At 41.4% G+C, this 19,881-nt stretch overlaps 2 protein-coding genes across 2 annotated transcripts; one reads left to right on the top strand and one right to left on the bottom strand.

The window, feature by feature from the left end:
* Positions 1-1,845: 1,845 nt before the first annotated feature.
* LOC5517871 (skeletal aspartic acid-rich protein 2) lies at positions 1,846-6,805 on the top strand. The gene is made up of 6 exons (XM_001637875.3): positions 1,846-1,994; positions 3,749-3,885; positions 4,404-4,505; positions 5,009-5,164; positions 5,581-5,796; positions 5,963-6,805. The coding sequence occupies exons 1-6, from the start codon at positions 1,949-1,951 to the stop codon at positions 6,188-6,190; spliced, it is 885 nt and encodes a 294-aa protein (XP_001637925.1). The 5' UTR covers positions 1,846-1,948; the 3' UTR covers positions 6,191-6,805.
* Positions 6,806-7,088: 283 nt separating this feature from the next.
* LOC5517870 (programmed cell death 6-interacting protein) lies at positions 7,089-19,875 on the bottom strand. The gene is made up of 17 exons (XM_032362364.2): positions 19,593-19,875; positions 18,306-18,360; positions 17,810-17,876; positions 17,609-17,736; positions 16,577-16,730; positions 16,118-16,227; positions 15,684-15,800; positions 15,387-15,446; positions 15,000-15,286; positions 14,400-14,577; positions 13,069-13,290; positions 12,556-12,718; positions 9,834-9,985; positions 9,416-9,550; positions 8,948-9,042; positions 8,352-8,425; positions 7,089-8,134 (listed from the first exon to the last, which is right to left on the bottom strand). Exons 1-17 carry the CDS (start codon positions 19,793-19,795, stop codon positions 7,806-7,808), a joined length of 2,529 nt encoding a protein of 842 aa, XP_032218255.2. The 5' UTR covers positions 19,796-19,875; the 3' UTR covers positions 7,089-7,805.
* Between the last annotated feature and the right edge of the window lie 6 nt (positions 19,876-19,881).

Raw genomic sequence — 19,881 nt, 5'->3', positions numbered from 1 at the left:
CTATGTTTGGGGGGAAGGTTGCGATTCTCTGAACTCAGATTTAGAGGATAGCAGGGCGGCTTAGCGCAAAAAATTGCTGTTTTTGTGCACTTTTTAGTAGAAGCACTAAATTTGGCACATGTTCCTTAGGTCAAGTAAATAACTTTTTCAGGGGGTGCCAAAAATCTGAGCCTCAGGGGGGGAGGGGGGACAATTTTGTCATTAAAAAAAGTGATTTCTCTATCAGTAAGGGAGTGTTCATTAAATACACCGAGAGGGAGGGAAGGTTTTTACTCAAGACACCTTTAAATTTCGGAGTACCCCCTTTCATTGTAAATTTTTTTTCGGTGTCCCCCTTTCAGAACCCCCCCCCCCCCCCGGCTCCCCCCTACGAGCTCAATAAGAAAAAAGGCTTTAAATCTGGAAAATGAACACTGCGAAGTTGCCCTCCCTCCGAGTTGATGATCCAGTCAAGTTCTTCTTTATTTCAGAGTCCAACACAGGGACAGATCTAGCTTTTTACCGTCATAGTGATTTTGGAATAAACAGACATGAAAAAAAAAACAAAAAAGGCAGCCCAAGGGGTTAGGGGGATGTATTCAAGTTAGGAGGATTTTTTTTCCTCTTATGATCAAAATGCGGTAATTCTTTTAGGCATACTTCTTATTTTTTTGCATGTAAAATCATGTTTAATGGTGCAGGGATTTTTTCAATCAGTTTTTTGCTTTTCAAAATCCCCTCCAAAAGTCAAATGGTCCGCCCTAGGACGCCTGTGAGAAAAGAAACATTTATATATTTTTGTTTTGAGAAGATATTTTTGTAAAAAAGGGATAATTTCCAACGTAAAAAAATGTATGTATATCGTTTTGGGGATTTGCATGCTCCATCACTGTATAGAAGTTTATTTCAATTTGTTCCTGTTGTTTGGATAATAAACTCCATCGATAACCAATTGTTATATACAGGAAGTATCTATATTATGGTTTATAAAGACAGTTATAGGTTTTTGCGACTTTACACGCAAACGGCTTACGCTAAACAGTGCTGTCTAAATCAGCCTTCAAAATCTTCTCATTTTCCTTTCCTAAATCAGAGGCATTTTCACTATTCATGGTCCCCTATGAAAAATCTGGGAATCATCTTGACTTTAGCTTGACGTGGTTTTTCACTAGTATGACGCTTGTGTATGGTATGTGTCACTGGAATGACGCATGCGTATGGTATGGGCCACTGGAATCGCGCATGCGTACGATGCGTGTCCTTGGAATGACGCATGCGTATAATGCGTGCCACTGAAATCGCGCATGTGTATGGTATGTGCCACTGGAATAATCGCGCATGCGTATGATGCGTGCCACTGGAATCGCGCATGCGTATGGTATGGGCCGCTGGAATCGCGCATGCGTATGATGCGTGCCACTGGAATAATCGCGCATGCGTATGGTATGTGCCACTGGAATAATCGCGCATGCGTATGGTATGTGCCACTGGAATGATGCATGGAATTGCTGAAGCATGGGACATGATGACGTAAAGCAAAGTATTCCCACGCTGCGGTTCCCCAAGTTCAACAGAAAAATGATTTACGATAATGCGTACTTGTCACGCCGTTTAATCTTGGACAAAGAGACAATATTTTCAATAGAATTAAAAAAAGCGTGACTGCCCACTTATTTGAAATTCGAAGGTCTCTTTTTCTAGATTTGGTCCATCCTTCTACCGTTTTAATGCGTTTCTAAGAATAGAGCCTCGATAACATTTTTCACCAAAATCAGAGCCTGCAAAATTTGATTTTTATTTACCTCGCCCTTTCACACCCTTCCCTACCCCTCCCCCCTAGTCAATACGCGGTCAATATCCGCGTATAGCGTGCGTCGGCAACATGAAGGCTAATTGGGCCTTATAATGCAGATGGAATTTGAATATTTCAGTTCAGTTGTCTACCCCTCCAAGCGGCGGTGTACTCAATATGGCACGAATTTTACTCTTCGTTCTTGCGGCAGTTCTCTGCACCGGTAAGATAAAATGATCGAGAGAAAGTAGCATTTTGTCTGTGTTTATCTGAGGCGGCCTTTCTTCATTAAAGGAATTTAAATGGATTGATGGTTTATTTACGACGATTTCGTTAGAAACGTCAACGACTACAGTTTAAGACGAGAAAACAGAACAACACAGAAAAAAGGATCTAATATCAAAAGTATAGTATTAAGAAAAGATTAGGCTAGATTTCATGAACCGTCTAACCTGCGCATTTCAGGGACGGGAAAACCCTTATACTGTATAAAAAAAAGCAAAGCGATTAGACTCGACAAACCTGAAAAACAAACCGTTGTCAAGGTATATAATGGAAATATACGTATTCAATCATTCTATGGCATGATCCGGTTATTTTATCGCTTCAAACATAACCAATTTAAGTTGTTTTACCGTGGTATTAATCTATAAGAACTCTTATAGAAGAGAAGAACTCTTTTTGTTTTATTTTTATTTAGATAGCTTGTTCATGTTGATAAAGAAATTTTATTCTCCTCGTTCTCAATATGACATACATAAGGCATTATCCTGTATAAAGCATACACAAAGTCCCCAGATATGGGTCACGCTGTATTTTTATTATTATTATTTTATTTATTTACCAGGGGTCTCGTGTTCCACTGATCAACGCACGAACTCTCTCAAACAAAAACAACTCGCTTTGAAGACACGCAAAGACGACCAACTCCGCCCTAAACACGCAACAACATACACATTCGCTCTCTAGAATATTCTCGCCACACTTTTATGGCATTGGTTAGTCATACGCCTCATTAAACTCACCAGCCGCTAAGAGGGGGGGGGGGGGGGGCTAGGCTGGCAGATCCTTCACAAATATCTCCCTTTCTCGAAAAATACTGTTTTTCTCGTCAGCTGTCAAAGTAAAGTGTGCTTTAAAAGTGTTCAGTAGGTATTTTTAGTAGGATTTCGCTACTTACATTGAAAAAAATCGGTGTGTCGTTAAATTTCGGTTAGTATCCTCTCGAATATTGCCTATTTTTCGCAGAAAAACAAATTCTTTTTCATATTTTATAGTCCGCATATCTTGAATAATAGATATACTATTAAAATAAACGAACCTTTACAGCTTTGATGATAGAAAAGAATGTCTTTTAGGGCTGCCAAAAATGATGTCGCTTTACTCAAAGCGATAAACACCATTTATTGTTTTTGGCGCTTTCGGAAGAATCTGCCAGGCTGCTGGGAGGCGCACAGAAAGTGCCAGTGACGTCATCGCCATGCAGAGCGTGACAGGCCCGCCGAGAATCCTAGGGACGAGGCTAGGGGGCGGGGAGCGGTCATAGATAGAAATAAAGCCGCATTGTGACCAGTTTACTTCCGCTGGTCCAACGGAAACCTAGACAAAATAATTTATTAGAATCCGTGATATCAAGCAGGCCATCCGCTCTAAATTTTTAGTCATACTTCGAAGAAACTTCCAATAGACACAGCCATTCTACAATTTTGAAATATTTTTTGCGTTTTCCGTTAAAAATCATCGGAGATAGTTACGTAATAGACTGGAAGTAAACTGGTGACAATGTGGCTTTAACCTGCAGCAAGCCCTAGCTTCGCCCCGGAACATAGGCCATATATTAGTATGACCTTTTATATTTATTCAATTCTAAGAATCAATTACGCACTTCAGTCCAATGACTACAAAATGAACCTCCCCCTGACCGGGCATTTTCTATCAACTATTAATCAAGCATTTTTCATAAACTGTTTCTTACAGTGATTGCCGAAAGACTTGAGAAAGAAGTCAGTGGAATAAAGTTCCTAGCACTTAAGCGCGCTGGCAAGATATTCGTGTTTCCCGCGAACAAAAACAATGGATCAGGTGTAATTCTCGATTTTGACAGCGTAGCAGAGGTATGTCGCACAAGCTAGCACAGGAAGAGAAGGTCGGCGGTCAAAAGGGGCATGCTCTTTGCTTCTCACTTATCTCCATGCATATGATTGCAAAGGTTGTTCTTTTGCTCTCCTCTGTTCAGTTGTGTATGTTGGTTTTATATCGTTGCTCAAAAAGCGAGTTCCGAATCCCAACTATATTCTGTTTATTTTCCACTATTTGATTTGCCGACTGCGATAAAAATCAAGCCTCCACAACCGTCATTTTTACCGTAAATAACAATAAAATCGCATCAAATCGTCGGGTTATGTCTTCTAGTCGGGATTTATGGCATTTTTTACCGATTTGGAATTTCAAAGAAATATTGTTCCCTTATCTACATTTACAGCAAAAATAATGTGCAGAAACAGCCCTAGCCCCTAGTCTGCCCCCCCCCCCCCCCCCCCACACTCCAATAGATATCAGTTATTCAAGAGGGGTACTGCAGTAACTGTTAGAAAAAGCCGCTGAAATAGTAATCAACATATGTTTTTTTTAGTATAACGCTGCAGGTCAACTGGTAGATGGAGGAAGGCGCAATTTTCAAAACTTTGAAAAACTGGATTTCAAATTTTATGGAGATAGAGATGCGACTTTCCAGGTACTTATCTGGTGCATAAGTCATGTGTTTGAATAAGCCATCTCTCTCGAAAAGGCATCCCTTGAGTGACAAATTAATACACAATTTAATTCAAAGGTGAGTGGTGTCTCGTGGGGAATCGTGGATATTTCCATCCATGGTGGCATGTCTAGTTATACGCTCTATTAACATGATATTTTGAAAAGTAACGAAAACGTATACAGAAACAAGGCTGCCATTGGTTGCAAGAAATCTGTCATGTCGCCATAGCCCAACAGCCACCTGAGTCCCTTACTGTACGGCTACCAGGCTAATGCTAGAGCCAGAAAGACTAGAGACAAGGTGTCGAAAAAAAACGGGGGTGGCCTGCGTAGGCGTGGTGGAATCGGGGAGATTTGTGATTCAACAAACAGAGTAGCTGCATTAGAGGGACTCCCATAAAAAATTATGCTACCATAATGGAATGGCACTTTGACTGTGACCAACAGCAACTTTGTGCTCAGTTCCTTGATTTTTCTCTGCAGAATATCAGCTGTAGGACATTTTCCATGGAGGCGAAAATCCCAAGCACCAATGCGACCTTCAGGGTTCAGCTTTTCATTTTCAAGGAGAACGGGACATATGAATGGGGCGATGAGGCGATTGATGTCACAAGGGGCGCATTGAAGTTTAACATAGAGGTACGAACTTAGTGCTACTACTACTCTAGTGGCAACCCTTTGAAACGGACGCAGGGTGAAGAAATTCTCGTAAAAATATTAGGGCAAGCCAAAATACCTGAAAAAAAATCGAACAAACAAAACTTGTTTAAAAAGCTCGGGGGACTTCCTTTAAAAGTTTTATAACATGTTTTTTTTCTATTGTTGATGAGTTATACCACAAAAGGTGGTTTTATCAGCAACTACTCCTAACAAAACAATTTAGAAATGAAACGTCATCTTACATTATGACCGTTAAAACAGTTGTCTAACCCATGGGCTCCAAAGCCTCGTGAGCTTTGTACCTGGAGGTATATATCGCAATGCTCAGGTAATGCTCAGGTATATCTCGTAATGCTCAAAGCTTAGGTGATTCATATGATATTGACGGTTCTTAGGTGGAGGACTGGAAGTTCTGTGGATCGGGCAACTTAACCTGCAGAAGAAGCGGCCAAAACGAAGTAGGAGAGTACCTGGAAGTCGTTATCTGTATAAAGGGGAGAAAATCGCCGACAATGGGGGCTGAACGCCCTCGTAAGATGAGGATGGGGAGAATATTGAAGATGGCCCAGCGATGGAACATGGGTGGTACATATTTGGAGTTACCTTCTGCGGTAAGTTGTTTGTTTGAGACAGAGATTAGATTTACTTTCTTCTTTCTGCGAATTGCAAAATACAACTATAATGCATAAAAAAGTCCAGCACCCTAAAAATACATAACGTGGTCTATGTTAACTAGAAATAGAAAGCCGCCCAACCATGGTGTTTTGTTTCTTCAAGGTTGAAATTGATGGAGTAATGAAGAACCAAACATCCGGGTATCCTCGGATGACGCGTGCTAGAGCAGGCTGTTTCGTCATGCGGTTCCCCAAGTTCAACAGAAAAATGATTTATGACCCGGCGATTGAGGTGGACCCGACTTATGAAGATCCTGATAGTGGCTCACGGCCCCTCCAGGTGTCACTTGTTCTTGCTTGTGTCTCCCTGTTGGCCGCCTGGCTACACTAGCGCTAGCCTCGCTCTAAATAAACCAACATGCCAAGATACATTAGAAACTCGCTACACTCGAACTCGAGCTGCCCGTTAATACTCGAACTCGAGCTCCCCGTCAATACTCGAACTCAGCTTGGTGCCCTATTGTCACTCGGATGACTCAAAATCAAACCGCAAAGTACATAACACCCCCACTTCTATTTTTCGTTTAAGCGATTCCTTTTTTACGTTAACTGCCTTTATTATGTTTTTCTCCTCAATGTTTAACGGTTATGATTCTTATTTCGGTTGTTCGCTATTAATGAGTGGGATCCATCATGCATAATACATGGAAAACAATAAAACTCATGATTTCAATAAACCTACCAGTTTATATAAACTTTCAATCGACCCAACTCACTCGAACATATTTTTTGTTTGGTCTTTAATAGTTCAAGTTAGCGTAATTCTACTTGTACAATAGTTGGTAAAGCAGACCGGGCACGGACGTAAAAGGGGAGTTAGATAACTAACAACTAGAAAGCCGTACTCACAAAAAAACGACTTAGTATTAATTAATCTTTCACACACTCCCCGAGCGCCCATACATTGTAACTTGTAAGCAGTTTAATTAAAATCACCAATCACGAAGGCTGTATGTTGTTATGTAAAAAAATGTTTATTTATTATTATTATTTATTTTTATTATTATTTTTTTTTTGGGGGGGGGGGGGGGGGGAGATTTTGGGCCGAGTTCCACCAAGTAAAAGGGTGCGCCGGTACCAATCCAATAAGTCGACCTGCTCGAAAGTTTAGGCCTGGGGGAAGGGTGTATGATGGTATCACTAATCCCTCGTATTTGTGGTGCTTTTTCCATTTCCGCTTGATTTTCATTTGCGGAAATAGCAAAGGATTGTAACGAAAGTGTTGTTAATTGACCTTGAAAATCAATTATTAATTTCAAATTAGGAACATCTTTTCTACAAAAATGACCAACATCTAGGGTATATATTTGCAACTTACCGACGTCTGTATTTGCACGTTCCGTCACATAAAATTCATATCTGACCCACGGCTAAACGTTTATAGTCCAATAATTGTATTACAAAGACACTCAAGTTGTGAAAATGGGAACCACCTTAATTAACTTTGTTTTCGCTTAATTTTTTTACTTTAATTCTTCAATCTTCAGTGCCGTAGCAGACATCGAAATATTGGAGGGGGGGGGGGGGGGGAGCACAATACAGAACATCAAGTATTTTGAAAATATTTTTTTTTTGGGGGGGGGGGGGGGGGGGGGGGCACGTGCCCCAGTGCTCAACCCCTGCTACGGCCCTGATCTTTTAATGATGTATTGCACGTCACTTATGGTACGAAGTTTAAATCTATAGTCTAGCCTGTCAATGCTCAAGACTGAGTTTCCCGCCGGTTCTTGGCAGTCCTGGCGGTCGAGGGATGAGTTATTCGGCGGGTTATTGAGTCCATATTAATAGACTGTAAGTATTCATGGCTGATTACTCCGGGCATATTACTGTTCATAGGGGCCTGGCCCGCCGGGTCTTGGTTGTCCTGGCTGTTGGGGGGTAGAGGTAACGAGTTAAGTCCATAGTGAAGCCTGTTAATTCTCACGGGCGAGTGTATTCCGGGCATATTACTGTCCATATGGGCCTGGCCCGCCGGGTCTTGGTTGTCCTGGCTGTTGGGGGTAAGGGTACCCCCCAGGCGGGGCCCCATAGTAGTACCCACCAGGCAGGGGTGGCTGCTGCGGGTAACCCCCATATCCCCCCATGCCGCCGGGCTGGGTGTAGTTGCTGTACTGGTAGGGTGCATAGCCGGGCATCGGCATCGGTTGGTAGTACTGCCCCGCGGTGGCGTACGCAGGAGGAGCTCCGCCAGGGTACTGGGCTGGAGCCGAGGAGGGGGCTGACGGGGCCTGGGAGCGAGGCGGTGGAGGGCGAGACGGAGGTGGCTGGCGTGCGCCTATTGGAGAATCAATTACAACTCGGTTTAAGTTAAAACCCGGAAACCGGACCATTTTGTGTGTAGAGTATACTTTGGGTGGTGAGATAGCGCGGCGGGGATGCAATAATCAGTAAAAGGTAAGAGCTGGAGTGAAAGAGGAGGTACAAAAATCAGTAAAAGGTAAGAGGTGGTGTGACAGAGGAGGTACAATAAACAGTAAAAAGCACCAAAGTACCTTGTGCGGCGTGGTGTGGTGGTGCGGCGGGGGTGGGCTCAGCTGGCTGCTGAGCTATGGTATTCTGTAAACTCCTGATGACAACAAGAGTGATTTATGACACAATAGTTCATAAAACACACCAGAGACTTTGAGGGTTTTGATAAGTCTTTCTGCTATTTACGGGAGTAAATTTATTTAAATCTTTCTGCTATTTAGGGACGGCGAATCCCACCGCCTTTTCGTCTCTCATCGCAGTCTATCAACTGTGTCAGGAGACGTAAAAAAAACAGCTGGTCCCATGTACATTCAGAGGCAGGGAGAACAGGCAATTTCGATTGTTCTTTATTTCGTTGCTATGGAAACGGGAATTCAGATCTTTTTCTATTCTTACAAAAGGCCTAAAAGAAATCAAAAAGAGCATTCGCTTTGAAATAAAAAATATGCCAGATTATTGTTAAAGCATTAATGATATGAAAAGCTTGTTTTAAGGGTGTCTAAATTTCTTAAAAACCGAGGTGTATCTCCCCCTTAACCCTCTCTCGTGCCATAGACATTAGGCCACACGAATACTACACATTTTATAACGAGTTCTTGCTTAATTAAATCGCTATTACCTTGATAACTCCTCTCTTTCAGTCTTCCTGGCAAATACTAGATCGCTGATTTTCTGCTGAAATCTGACCAAGATTGGAGTAAGGTCGTTGTAGAACTGAAAGAATAAACAATGTTTATTCAAAGGATGCTTGATAGAATGATTAACCAAAATGTAGGAATAAAAGCAAATGTTTTTGTTGAGGCATAAACACAAATGCTAGACACAAGCTAAACACAAATGAGACGGTCATTTAAGATAAGAATAGAAAGAAGAAAAGGAATAAAGGAGAGTACAGGCAAAAGAAAGAACAAGGTAAAAAACGTAGAAAATACTGCAAGAGAGAAAAAAAGAGGGAAGGAAGGAGGGTACAGGCAAAAAAATGAGACCTAGAAAAAATAAAGTACAGCAACGAAATGAGAAGAGGAGGGGATCTGAAGCAAATATAAGCGAAGTAAAGTCAAAATATTAACAAACTACCTCCCCTTACCTTGGTTCCCTCCTTCAAGTTGGCTGTTAGCTCCATGTAAATATCGAAAGCTGATGCGAGCTCCTTCAACTTTGCCTCCCTCTCACTGACCGCCCTTCCCTCCTGCCTTTCTTGGACGAACTTCTCGTTTGCCGTCTGACAAAAAACACTTGTTAAAAGTTGGTTATAATGTAGGTCGATGCCCTTCGTAATAAATTAACAAATGAATTTGGGAAGCAATTTGTCTGGCGCAGATACAACGTCACCGAGTCCAGGGGGGTGCCTCAGGCGGCAATCACACAACTGGAATATGCCTGACCACGGAACACAGCTTAGGATAGTTTTTCCACATCAAATTTGGTACGAGGGAATGTGCAGGAGGGGACGTCAAACAGTCGGAACCTTTGGCACAGGCGATCTAAGTGAACTTCTCCAATACCTGTATTGCGGCTAAAGTCTTTTCCTGTCTGGAAATGCTGTCTTTGACCTGGTCTTGGATTGGCTCATATGTGCTGGCCAGGTTTCCGCTAATGAGACCTTCACAGTCCGTGATGCTTCCGTCAGCAGCCAGGGCGCTCAGGAACTTGACCGCTAACCAAACAGAGGAAAAATTTACTTAAGAAATCACGAATAGATTGTATACATACATCAACTGTGGTTCTGAGCGGATCAATGGTATTTACGGTCAAATCAAGCGTGCCACCCCCTCCTTCTAGCCGATTATTGAGTTCATAATTCATACCCGTTATCAATTCACATCAACATTTAATCTCTCGGTTGCTTCGCTAAGAAACAGTGGTTCGAATTTGGGCCTATTTGTCAAGTTTAAATACAGCACGCAAAGAGCCACAGGGTAAGTGTGTGACATACTGATATCGTGTGCGACAAGTGCATAACACAGCTATGTCATCCTGTTATAAGGGTGAAGTGCCTGACATACCCATGTCATCCTGTTATCAGGGTGTAAGTGCGTGACATACCCATGTCATTCTGTTATCAGGGTGAAGTGCGTGACATACCCATGTCATCGTGTTATCAGGGTAAAGTGCGTGACATACCCATGTCGTCCTGTTATCAGGGTGAAGTGCGTGACATACCCATGTCATCCTGTTATCAGGGTAAAGTGCGTGACATACCCATGTCATCCTGTTATCAGGGTTAAGTGCTTGACATACCCATGTCATCCTGTTACCCATGTCGTCCTGTTATCAGGGTGAAGTGCGTGACATACCCATGTCATCATGTTATCAGGATGAAGTGCGTGACATACCCATGTCATCCTGTTACCCATGTCGTCCTGTTATCAGGGTGAAGTACGTGACATACCCATGTCATCCTGTTACCCATGTCGTCCTGTTATCAGGGTGAAGTGCGTGACATACCCATGTCATCCTGTTACCCATGTCGTCCTGTTATCAGGGTGAAGTGCGTGACATACCCATGTCATCCTGTTACCCATGTCGTCCTGTTATCAGGGTGAAGTACGTGACATACCCATGTCGTCCTGTTATCAGGGTGAAGTGCGTGACATACCCATGTCATCCTGTTACCCATGTCGTCCTGTTATCAGGGTGAAGTGTGTGACATACCCATGTCATCCTGTTACCCATGTCGTCCTGTTATCAGGGTGAAGTGCGTGACATACCCATGTCATCCTGTTACCCATGTCGTCCTGTTATCAGGGTGAAGTACGTGACATACCCATGTCGTCCTGTTATCAGGGTGAAGTGCGTGACATACCAATGTCATCCTGTTACCCATGTCGTCCTGTTATCAGGGTGAAGTGCGTGACATACCCATGTCATCCTGTTACCCATGTCGTCCTGTTATCAGGGTGAAGTGCGTGACATACCCATGTCATCCTGTTACCCATGTCGTCCTGTTATCAGGGTGAAGTACGTGACATACCCATGTCGTCCTGTTATCAGGGTGAAGTGCGTGACATACCAATGTCATCCTGTTACACATGTCGTCCTGTTATCAGGGTGAAGTGCGTGACATACCCATGTCATCCTGTTACCCATGTCGTCCTGTTATCAGGGTGAAGTGTGTGACATACCCATGTCATCCTGTTACCCATGTCGTCCTGTTATCAAGGTGAAGTGCGTGACATACCCATGTCATCCTGTTACCCATGTCGTCCTGTTATCAGGGTGAAGTGCGTGACATACCCATGTCGTCCTGTTATCAGGGTGAAGTGCGTGACCCATGTCGTCCTACCCTGGTCCCAGACCCTCGTGTGTCTCTCTATTTAGTGGCCAGCGAGGTTGAGACAAGGCTCTGGCCTCTCGAAGCGCTATTTCGACTTCTGCTAGGTTCAGAATCTGAACTTGGTCGCTGATTGGCCAATTGATGTGTGGTCATGGAAACCAAGAAATTCTGACAGTTTTCTATTGTATTTTCGCTTCAAGTTCAAAAGGTCAAAAGTTCAAAAGGTAAAATAACAAACATCTAAACGAATGAAGTAGACGAGCGATAGATTATTTTGATCATAATTTTAATAGTGCTCAGTTCGAATTAGTTACAAGATTTACCAGTATTAAAAATGTAAAGTTTGTTCAAGAGGAGTCTCTTTACGAGTTACTCAAGTGGCGAGATGTCTTCTCTGTGCTGCCGACCGGCTACGGGAAATCGCTGATTTTCCAGCTTAATCCCGGCGTTTGCTCTCGCCTCAACGATATTGGATTTAAATATCCCAAGCAAGCGATTGTACTGGTTATTTGCCTCTTGAGATTTTTGATAGACTCGTGCCGAGGATAACTGCGAGCTTATCCGCGATTTTCTCCTCCTTGAAGCGCTTTCCTGAGAAAATGTTGAATTCCCCACCTCCTATGGGCACATTCTTGTCACTAACTCTACAGTAATGATCCCATGGGTTTTCGGATGAATGTTTTTTTTTTTTTTAATCGGCTGTTCATGCGCTTTTCATACTCATGAATTCGATTCCCGAGCGAAGAGATGTTTACATCCAAAGTAGCACCACGTGAAACTGATACATGCTAATCACAAAACGTTAACATGGAAGTGAGGCAGAAGTCGAAATAGCGCTTCGAGAGGCCAGAGCCTCGTCTCAACCTCGCTGACCATTGAACAGAGAGACGCTCGAGGCTCTGGGACCAGGGTTATGTCGTCCTGTTATCAGGGTTAAGTGCGTGACATACCCATGTCGTCCTGCTGAGCCTTGAGGTCCTCCTCGATCCCTTCACGAGCCGCCTTGATGCTGTCAATCTCAGACAGGAGCTTTCGCAACTGTTGGACCGTGGAGCTAGCCGCTGTGGCTGAAGAGGATGCATTGACTGTTGGAAGGGCTGCAGCAATCTCTGACTACAATCGCAGAGACACAAATTCAAACAGTAAGCAAGGTTTAGAGAGGGGTTGCTACTAAATGGCACTTGGAATTGAATGAAAAGCTACCACTAAATCGTCTCAATCTAAAGCAGGTCGGTGCGCGAAGCTAGTCTTATTATAGAATAGCTAAATCTTAGACTTTTCGGATGTGTTATCTATGACTGCGCATCTAGCTTTGTTTATCTTTTTTTATCCGTGTTTCATGTTGTTGTATTTCTCTGTCTATTAATTGCCGCTCGTCTCCTATTTTGTCCTAAAGTTACGCATGGAAAATCAAGAACAGAGCACAATGGGAGATTTATCAGGCTAGTAATTAATCCACTTACCTCGCCTTTGCAGAGCAGGTCCATCGCTTGCCTGTGTGCATTGTACTTCTCTCGCACGATGGCATCAGCGCGAACTGCATTCTCAAGGATACCACGGTACTTGTTGGCTTCGTCCCGGAGCTGGGCCGTGAGCTCGGCAGACGGCTTTGGCGTCCATTTGCTTGTAAAGCGTTCACGCATTTGAGTGTCTTGGCCTTCTTCTTCGTCCATCATCCTCGCAGCCTGAAAACCATGTGTCAGTCAGTCATAGGATCAATTACATATCTGTTGCTTTTGGGACATAATCTTTTACGTTTTCTCCACAGAGTGATGTGGTACACAAAATATGTTAAATGGCAAAAAATGCTTTCATTGTTTCAGATCTTGAAGCCTATTTCGTTGCATCTTCACATCCAAGGACTGGTCTTGAGGTAACACATAGGAAATCAAACCGCCTTAGCGACTTATCTTCTTGGTGTAAGCAATAACATGGGTTATGGAAAAAAGGCTTAGTTTTCAACTTTAAAAAATCAAGAAGTTTAATGTTCCATATGCTTGATAGGCAACGTGTTATTCCGCAAACGAGTAGAGGCGAGACATGAATTAACGGTTCCACTAAAATGCATTCGGCAGAAAGCCCCCTTCATTGTTGCGCAAGTGCGCCAACAGAGATGCGCAAACAGCCAAAACTTAAGATACCTGGACCTAGTCAACAGAGCTCGATGTTAACATTTTGGCTAACTTACTACAAACGTAAATAACAAATGTAGAGGAATCAAAAGAGCCCTTTGTTTAAAAACAGGGTAGGCATGGGGCGTTGCTAGCTCACCCCCAGTACTAGGGTTTACCTTGGGTAAGTCTACATACAATATTACATGCTTACCCCCAGTACTAGGGTTAACCTTGGGTAAGTCTACATACAGTATTACATGCTTACCCCCAGTACTAGGGTTAACCTTGGGTAAGTCTACATACAATAATACATGCTTACCCCCAGTACTAGGGTTAACCTTGGGTAAGTCTACATACAGTATTACATGCTTACCCCCAGTACTAGGGTTAACCTTGGGTAAGTCTACATACAGTATTACATGCTTACCCCCAGTACTAGGGTTAACCTTGGGTAAGTCTACATACAGTATTACATGCTTACCCCAAGTACTAGGGTTTACCTTGGGTGAGTCTTCATATTACATGCTCAAGGATCCAGTAAAGTAGGTGCAAGAATTGCACCCTAGTTCAATACGGTGTGTTTTTTTCTCAATAAATGATACTGATGACTGCTTGGGCTTGAAGACCTAATCAAGATCTTCAAGGTTGCGCTGTTTGCATAACATTGGTACATGTCATACCTCATCAAGAATTTCACGGTTGCGCTGCAATAGCTCCGGGAGATCTTGCATCAGCGAGTCTATAGTGTTCACACCTCCCCTCTCCTTCACAGTGGCAGCCTTCTCCAGAACTGACTTGGGCACCTTGTCCCCTGATAGGTCTTCTATTGCTGCTGGCAAGTTTAGTGATGCCAAGATGCTGCAAAAACAATTTGTAGCAAGTTTAGTGATGCTGCAATAACAAGTTTAAGCAAGTTTAGTAATGCTGCAATAACAAGTTTAAGCAAGTTTAGTAATGCTGCAATAACAAGTTTAAGCAAGTTTAGTAATGCTGCAATAACAAGTTGATGCAAGTTTAGTGATGCCAAGATACTGAGCAGTAACAAGCTCAAGATTGGTGTCTGGGTCGAGGTGTGTGCCAACTTCACACATTTTGGTTGATATATGTTATATAAGTTGATATATAAGTTGATATATGCACCATCATTATCAAATTACCTAGTGGAGTAGATGTTATACAGTAGCATGAAGAATTGGATTTACAAACAAACAACAAATTTTATAATCAAACGATTCAAACCATCTCAAAATAACAGTTAAAATAGTGTTTTTTTCAAGTACCTGTTGATTAGTTGTGTCCCCTCTCTTAACCGCCCAACTTCAAAGTTGATAATCTCAGCCTTACGGTTCTCGTATGCAGTCAGTGCTCCATGGACCGCCATTGGTACCAGCTTGGTGAACATGTCTATGAAGTTGATTGAAGCTGGCTTTGATAGGGGCAGGGACTTGGCCAGAGATGCACGGCCAATCACGGCTAGAGTGTCAACACTAGGAATCATGTCATGGTAGATTAAGTTGTTATCCTTTTCTGCCTCAACAAATCCTCGCTTGATGCGGTCCACCCAGGTCTAGTTATCAAGGAAGCAGAATGGTTAGTTAGTGCTGTGATAAACAATTATCTCAATTTATTAACTACTGTATTCAATATGAGATTTCTAAATACATTACCTTTGTGTCAAACATCCCCATGCTTTCTTTGGCTGCTTCACCAACTAACTGATTTGCCAACTGAAATGGGAAATAGACTAAAGATAGTTAAATCATGCAGTTAAGTCACACACGTTTTTAAGTAATGCAGTTAAGCTAAGATGTGGAATCTAAGGCAACTAGTAGAAACTAGAACCATCCAGCCAAACACTCCAGCAAAGCCACTATGAGGTGTAAGTACACTAAGACAAGCCATCCTATGTACTAAAGCTATGGACAAAATTCAAAATTCCAACAGACAATGCACATTTGACGTACCTTAAGTCTAGCAACATTTTCTCCATATTTTCCCTTTTCCATGGCAACAGTGGCTTGATGGTATTGAGATATGGCCTTAAAGTACTTTTGCTTGGCTCCAAGAACTGCCGTCCACTCCTAAACATTAGAAACAACATGCTCAGTTACTAGCCTGATAATTACTTTTTTTGTCTTAAAGTAAAATCAATGTTATCATCGGGTCCAGTAAAATGAAAGATAAATGACTGTTAAAACAAGTTGGTTTAAAACTAATTGCATTATAAGGGAAAATCTGTAAGTGTTCCTTCTCTTTTCACAAGTGACAGTTGATCATTTTGCAAACTTATAATGCAGTAACCAGGTCATTAGCGAATGGATGCAAATGTTATAAATGGTTTATAAATGACACTTTGAACATATGTACTAACTGTAGTGTAATGCAGGTTAAAACTAACCTTTTCCAACTGTTGCTTAACTGTCTGGACCTGACATGCTTGGTTGGCTTCATTGTAGAAATCGGAAAGTTGTGCTGCAACCTTTGCAATTATACCATCTTTCATTTTGTCTAGAAAAATGACATGAAGAGACAATCAAATGAATCAAATAAAATGAAACTTTAATAACAGGAATTTTTTGTTCACATTTTCAGACAAGAGGACGGAACATTTCTACTACATCCAAAAACAGACAGACTTTAATTTCAATCAACATTGTAGATTTAAATAGTTCAAGAAGGGAAAAAGGTTTGCATTTTTTTTTTCAACTTTTTACTATAAGCAAGGATTCAAGTGAATGTTGTTAAACCATCTTCCTATTGCATCATTTGAATATTTCCTATGTTATATAAATAAGAAAAAATGTAATTCATATATTTGGTTAGTAATTACTGAATATCATTTTACCGGCTCACTTACCATGCTCAGTTTTAAACCAGATACTCTCCTGCCCTTGAGCCAGCATGATTGAGCCAAGGGCATTCAACATCTCGACAGACATGTCTGGTGTAGGGACTTGGTGAAGCTGGGCATAGACTGAATCCTTTAACAGGTTGAAACAGCCACTAGCACTCTGTCAAAGAGAATATGAGTTTGGAAAGCAAATCCTCCATTCCAGCTGGAATATTGAATTACAAGAACATACATGGTAGACTCTAGGGCCAAATGCAAGAACAAATTAACTCAAGTCATGTCAGAACCAGGAATCAAATCTGGAAAACAGTAGTGCGAGGCACAGGCAAATCAGGGGGGGGGGTCTGCAGAATCCTGACTCTCAGGGAAGAGGAATCGAGAAGAGTAATCAATAAAATATATATTTCACACAAATGCAAAATTTCCAAAATATAAACATTATTATTTAAAACCATTTCCAGCTTATCAAAGAGTCAGGATTTTTTTCCCTTTGTATTGTGCCCTATTAAAAAAAAAGTTGATTGCTGATAAACACTAAATATGGATGGGTAAGTATTGCAAGCAGCCTGATATATAGCAGGGGGGTGCTATTCTAAAGGGGTCAATTTCTCAATTTCCGCTATAAAAGGGAAAGCTCCTCCCACTCCCGGGCTCAAATTTGCCATTATAACCATGACACTGCCAAGCTAGCGGTCACAAATAACAAGTCTCTGGTAAAATTGCTTATCCCTGAGCCTCACTCGGTTGGAATTAAACAGGTAAAAAGACAGTTGTGTCAAGAGATTGATAAATTAGTGATTTGCTGTTCACTACCGCTTTCGGTGTACAATTTTAAATTTTGCGCTATTCATAATCTAACGTATCTGCATAAATCGCAGATTGACTACTGGTTGTTTTTGAGCCCAGGGGTGGGAAGAGATTTCCCTTTAATAGCAGAACCTCATATTTAAGCTGTTCTCCAACATAATTAACCGTTTTTTTTTTAACTGGAAAATTGTTGATTACACAAAATTAATCTTAATTATACTAGTTTACTACCTGAAACATTTTTGCTGCCAGCTTTAATCCATCATCTGTCTGTAAATTTTGAGCGCTAGCAATCTGGCTTTCAAGGGCACCAATATTGAAAAGAAGGCAAAGACGTTCATATGCACTTGTTGCAAGGCCTGAAACAGGATAAGAAAATATTTATCAATACTGTATGGAAAGGAGAATAAGTAAAAACTTCTCAGTACTTACTTGCTTTTTTATAACCAAACAGAGAGCCCTTATCGAAACAGTCAAACCATGTAAATGAGACCCGTATCTAAGGAAAACAAATCAAAATAAAAGATGCAGTTTACAACCATTTGTGTGAGTTGTGTTTATGCACCATCACTGAAGGTGGTAATACAGGCCAGCATCCTTTTATATCCACAAATATACAGCTTAATAAAGGGTGGTGAGAGATGGGACCTTCAAATTAATATTATCCTTCTTTGGGTTTACAGTCCCAAATGTAGAGAGGCAGTGAAAAATCCCATCTGGACATGAACAAGGTCCCTTGTCCTCTAGCTTAAAAGAAAAGCCCATACAGTACCACTGAGCTGTAGCATCACTCTCTAAACAGTTTGGAGTTGTATATATAAAATAGTACATATTATTAGTAGTTTCTTATGTTACTATGAATGGTACTGTCCCTCCCTTCTATTCTGTAATGAAAATTAGACACCTGATTGTGGGTTTGTCTTGTTACCTGGGATTCGTTTATTGGTAGCTTCCCCTCAATAGCCACAAGTTGGTCATAATAACTGGAAAATACAAATTTGTTTCAATGTTATCAGTTTTATCAATCATGTGAAACATTCACAACACTTCAGTTTACAGTTTTTCAAATTCAATGGTATATAGTTTAAACTTATGGCCCTGGTAAAGGACACTGTACTATATATATGCCTGTTTGTCTCCTATAAGCCCAATCAGAGTTTAAGAATATTTCAAGGGAAAAAGTGGTGTACAAACTTGCTATATTTTACAAAACTATCAATCAATAAATATTTGAGGCAATGGCTTTCTTTGGATTTTGAAACTAAGAAAATGGTGATAAGCTTATGCCACCATAGACTGGAGTACTGTGTCTTTGAGAGATTTCTTTGCTATTTTGGCTTGTACCATTCTTAGACAATCAGAGAATAAGATTCAGAGTTTTGTTTGGGGAACAATTGACTCCTGGCGGATTTTAGTCCAATGACATGGACTTGGACACAATTTTTCCCCGCATTGTTTAACTCTAATTGGGCTTATTATTTTAAGTGGGATAGGAAGAAATGATTGATCACCCGAGGTTGACCAATCACAGGCACACGCTCTGAAGAATGGACCACAAATTTGCATAACCAGCATCGGTTGGCCAAAAACATGGCTTGCAGTGTAAGCAGCTTCACATTCGATGATCTAAACAACAAAATATCGAGGGCACCCAGCATTTAGATCTAGCATGGAAGATTCCCCACTGTGTTTTTTTGGATCAATGACAACTTTTGTCATGTGTAATCCCCAAGGGCCCCAATGTGCCGCTCTCAGCCAGTTTCACAGCTTTTTAACCAAGTTAGTTCCTCGCTATGAGTTTCCCAGAGGTTTATTTTTCTCTCGAATGAAATTTTAGGTTTCCAAGGATGTTTTAATTTATTTTCTCGCGTTTTATTAATTCAATAAATTAAGTAGGTAAATATATATGCTCTGTATATGCATGCACACATAATGACGTCAAACACTGTCAGATCAAAACTAACGTCATCTTAAATTTTGGACCCCTCGGAATAAGTGCAATTTTGCCAAAAAAAAAACGTATTAAAACTATATATACGGAAAGGTTTATTTGGTTTTATGGTGAGACTTTTGCAAGTAGCTTCAACAACTAGTCAAAAGTGGAATGAGGAGGGTGTTATATCTCGAGAGAGGATAGTTAACACCTGGACAATTGGTTTTGCTAGAGCCTAATGCACTGACAAGAAAACCATCATAAGATGGCAGGCGATCTTACCGGAGAAGAGGCTCCAAGGCGGACTCATGTTTGTCAGGCGTTTGCATAACCGCCGAATTACGAAGTTTGTTCAAATCAGAAATGGCATCCGAGTTCTCCTTCAGAACATCTTCTGAAAACGTATTCTTGATAAACTTTTCCAGAGGCTTTTTAAAATCGACTGCCTCAGATCTCTTGCAGGGAATAACAATCCAACCCGCCATTTCGAAGCGGATTTTAGGCCTTCTTCCAGAATTCCGTTTGGCTGAAGAAGGTTCAATCGGAAGGAATACAAAGTTTCTATTTATAG

The sequence above is a fragment of the Nematostella vectensis genome, chromosome 2, assembly GCF_932526225.1.
Source record: "Nematostella vectensis chromosome 2, jaNemVect1.1, whole genome shotgun sequence".
Taxonomy (NCBI): domain Eukaryota; kingdom Metazoa; phylum Cnidaria; class Anthozoa; order Actiniaria; family Edwardsiidae; genus Nematostella; species Nematostella vectensis.
The sequence above is the reverse complement of the archived record's forward strand: the minus strand, read 5'-3'. Positions and strand labels throughout refer to the sequence as shown.

What these genes read in the sequence shown, in the direction of transcription:
- LOC5517871 (XM_001637875.3), top strand. Translation starts at nt 1,949, where the DNA reads ATGGCACGAATTTTACTCTTCGTTCTTGCGGCAGTTCTCTGCACCG. An exon ending in TGCGGCAGTTCTCTGCACCG is followed by an intron (nt 1,995 to 3,748) that starts GTAAGATAAAAT and finishes TGTTTCTTACAG; the next exon opens with TGATTGCCGAAAGACTTGAG. An exon ending in ATAGAGATGCGACTTTCCAG is followed by an intron (nt 4,506 to 5,008) that starts GTACTTATCTGG and finishes TTTTCTCTGCAG; the next exon opens with AATATCAGCTGTAGGACATT.
- LOC5517870 (XM_032362364.2), bottom strand. Translation starts at nt 19,795, where the DNA reads ATGGCGGGTTGGATTGTTATTCCCTGCAAGAGATCTGAGGCAGTCGAT. An exon ending in GCCTTGGAGCCTCTTCTCCG is followed by an intron (nt 18,361 to 19,592) that starts GTAAGATCGCCT and finishes TGTATTTTCCAG; the next exon opens with TTATTATGACCAACTTGTGG. An exon ending in CTGGTTTAAAACTGAGCATG is followed by an intron (nt 16,228 to 16,576) that starts GTAAGTGAGCCG and finishes TCATTTTTCTAG; the next exon opens with ACAAAATGAAAGATGGTATA.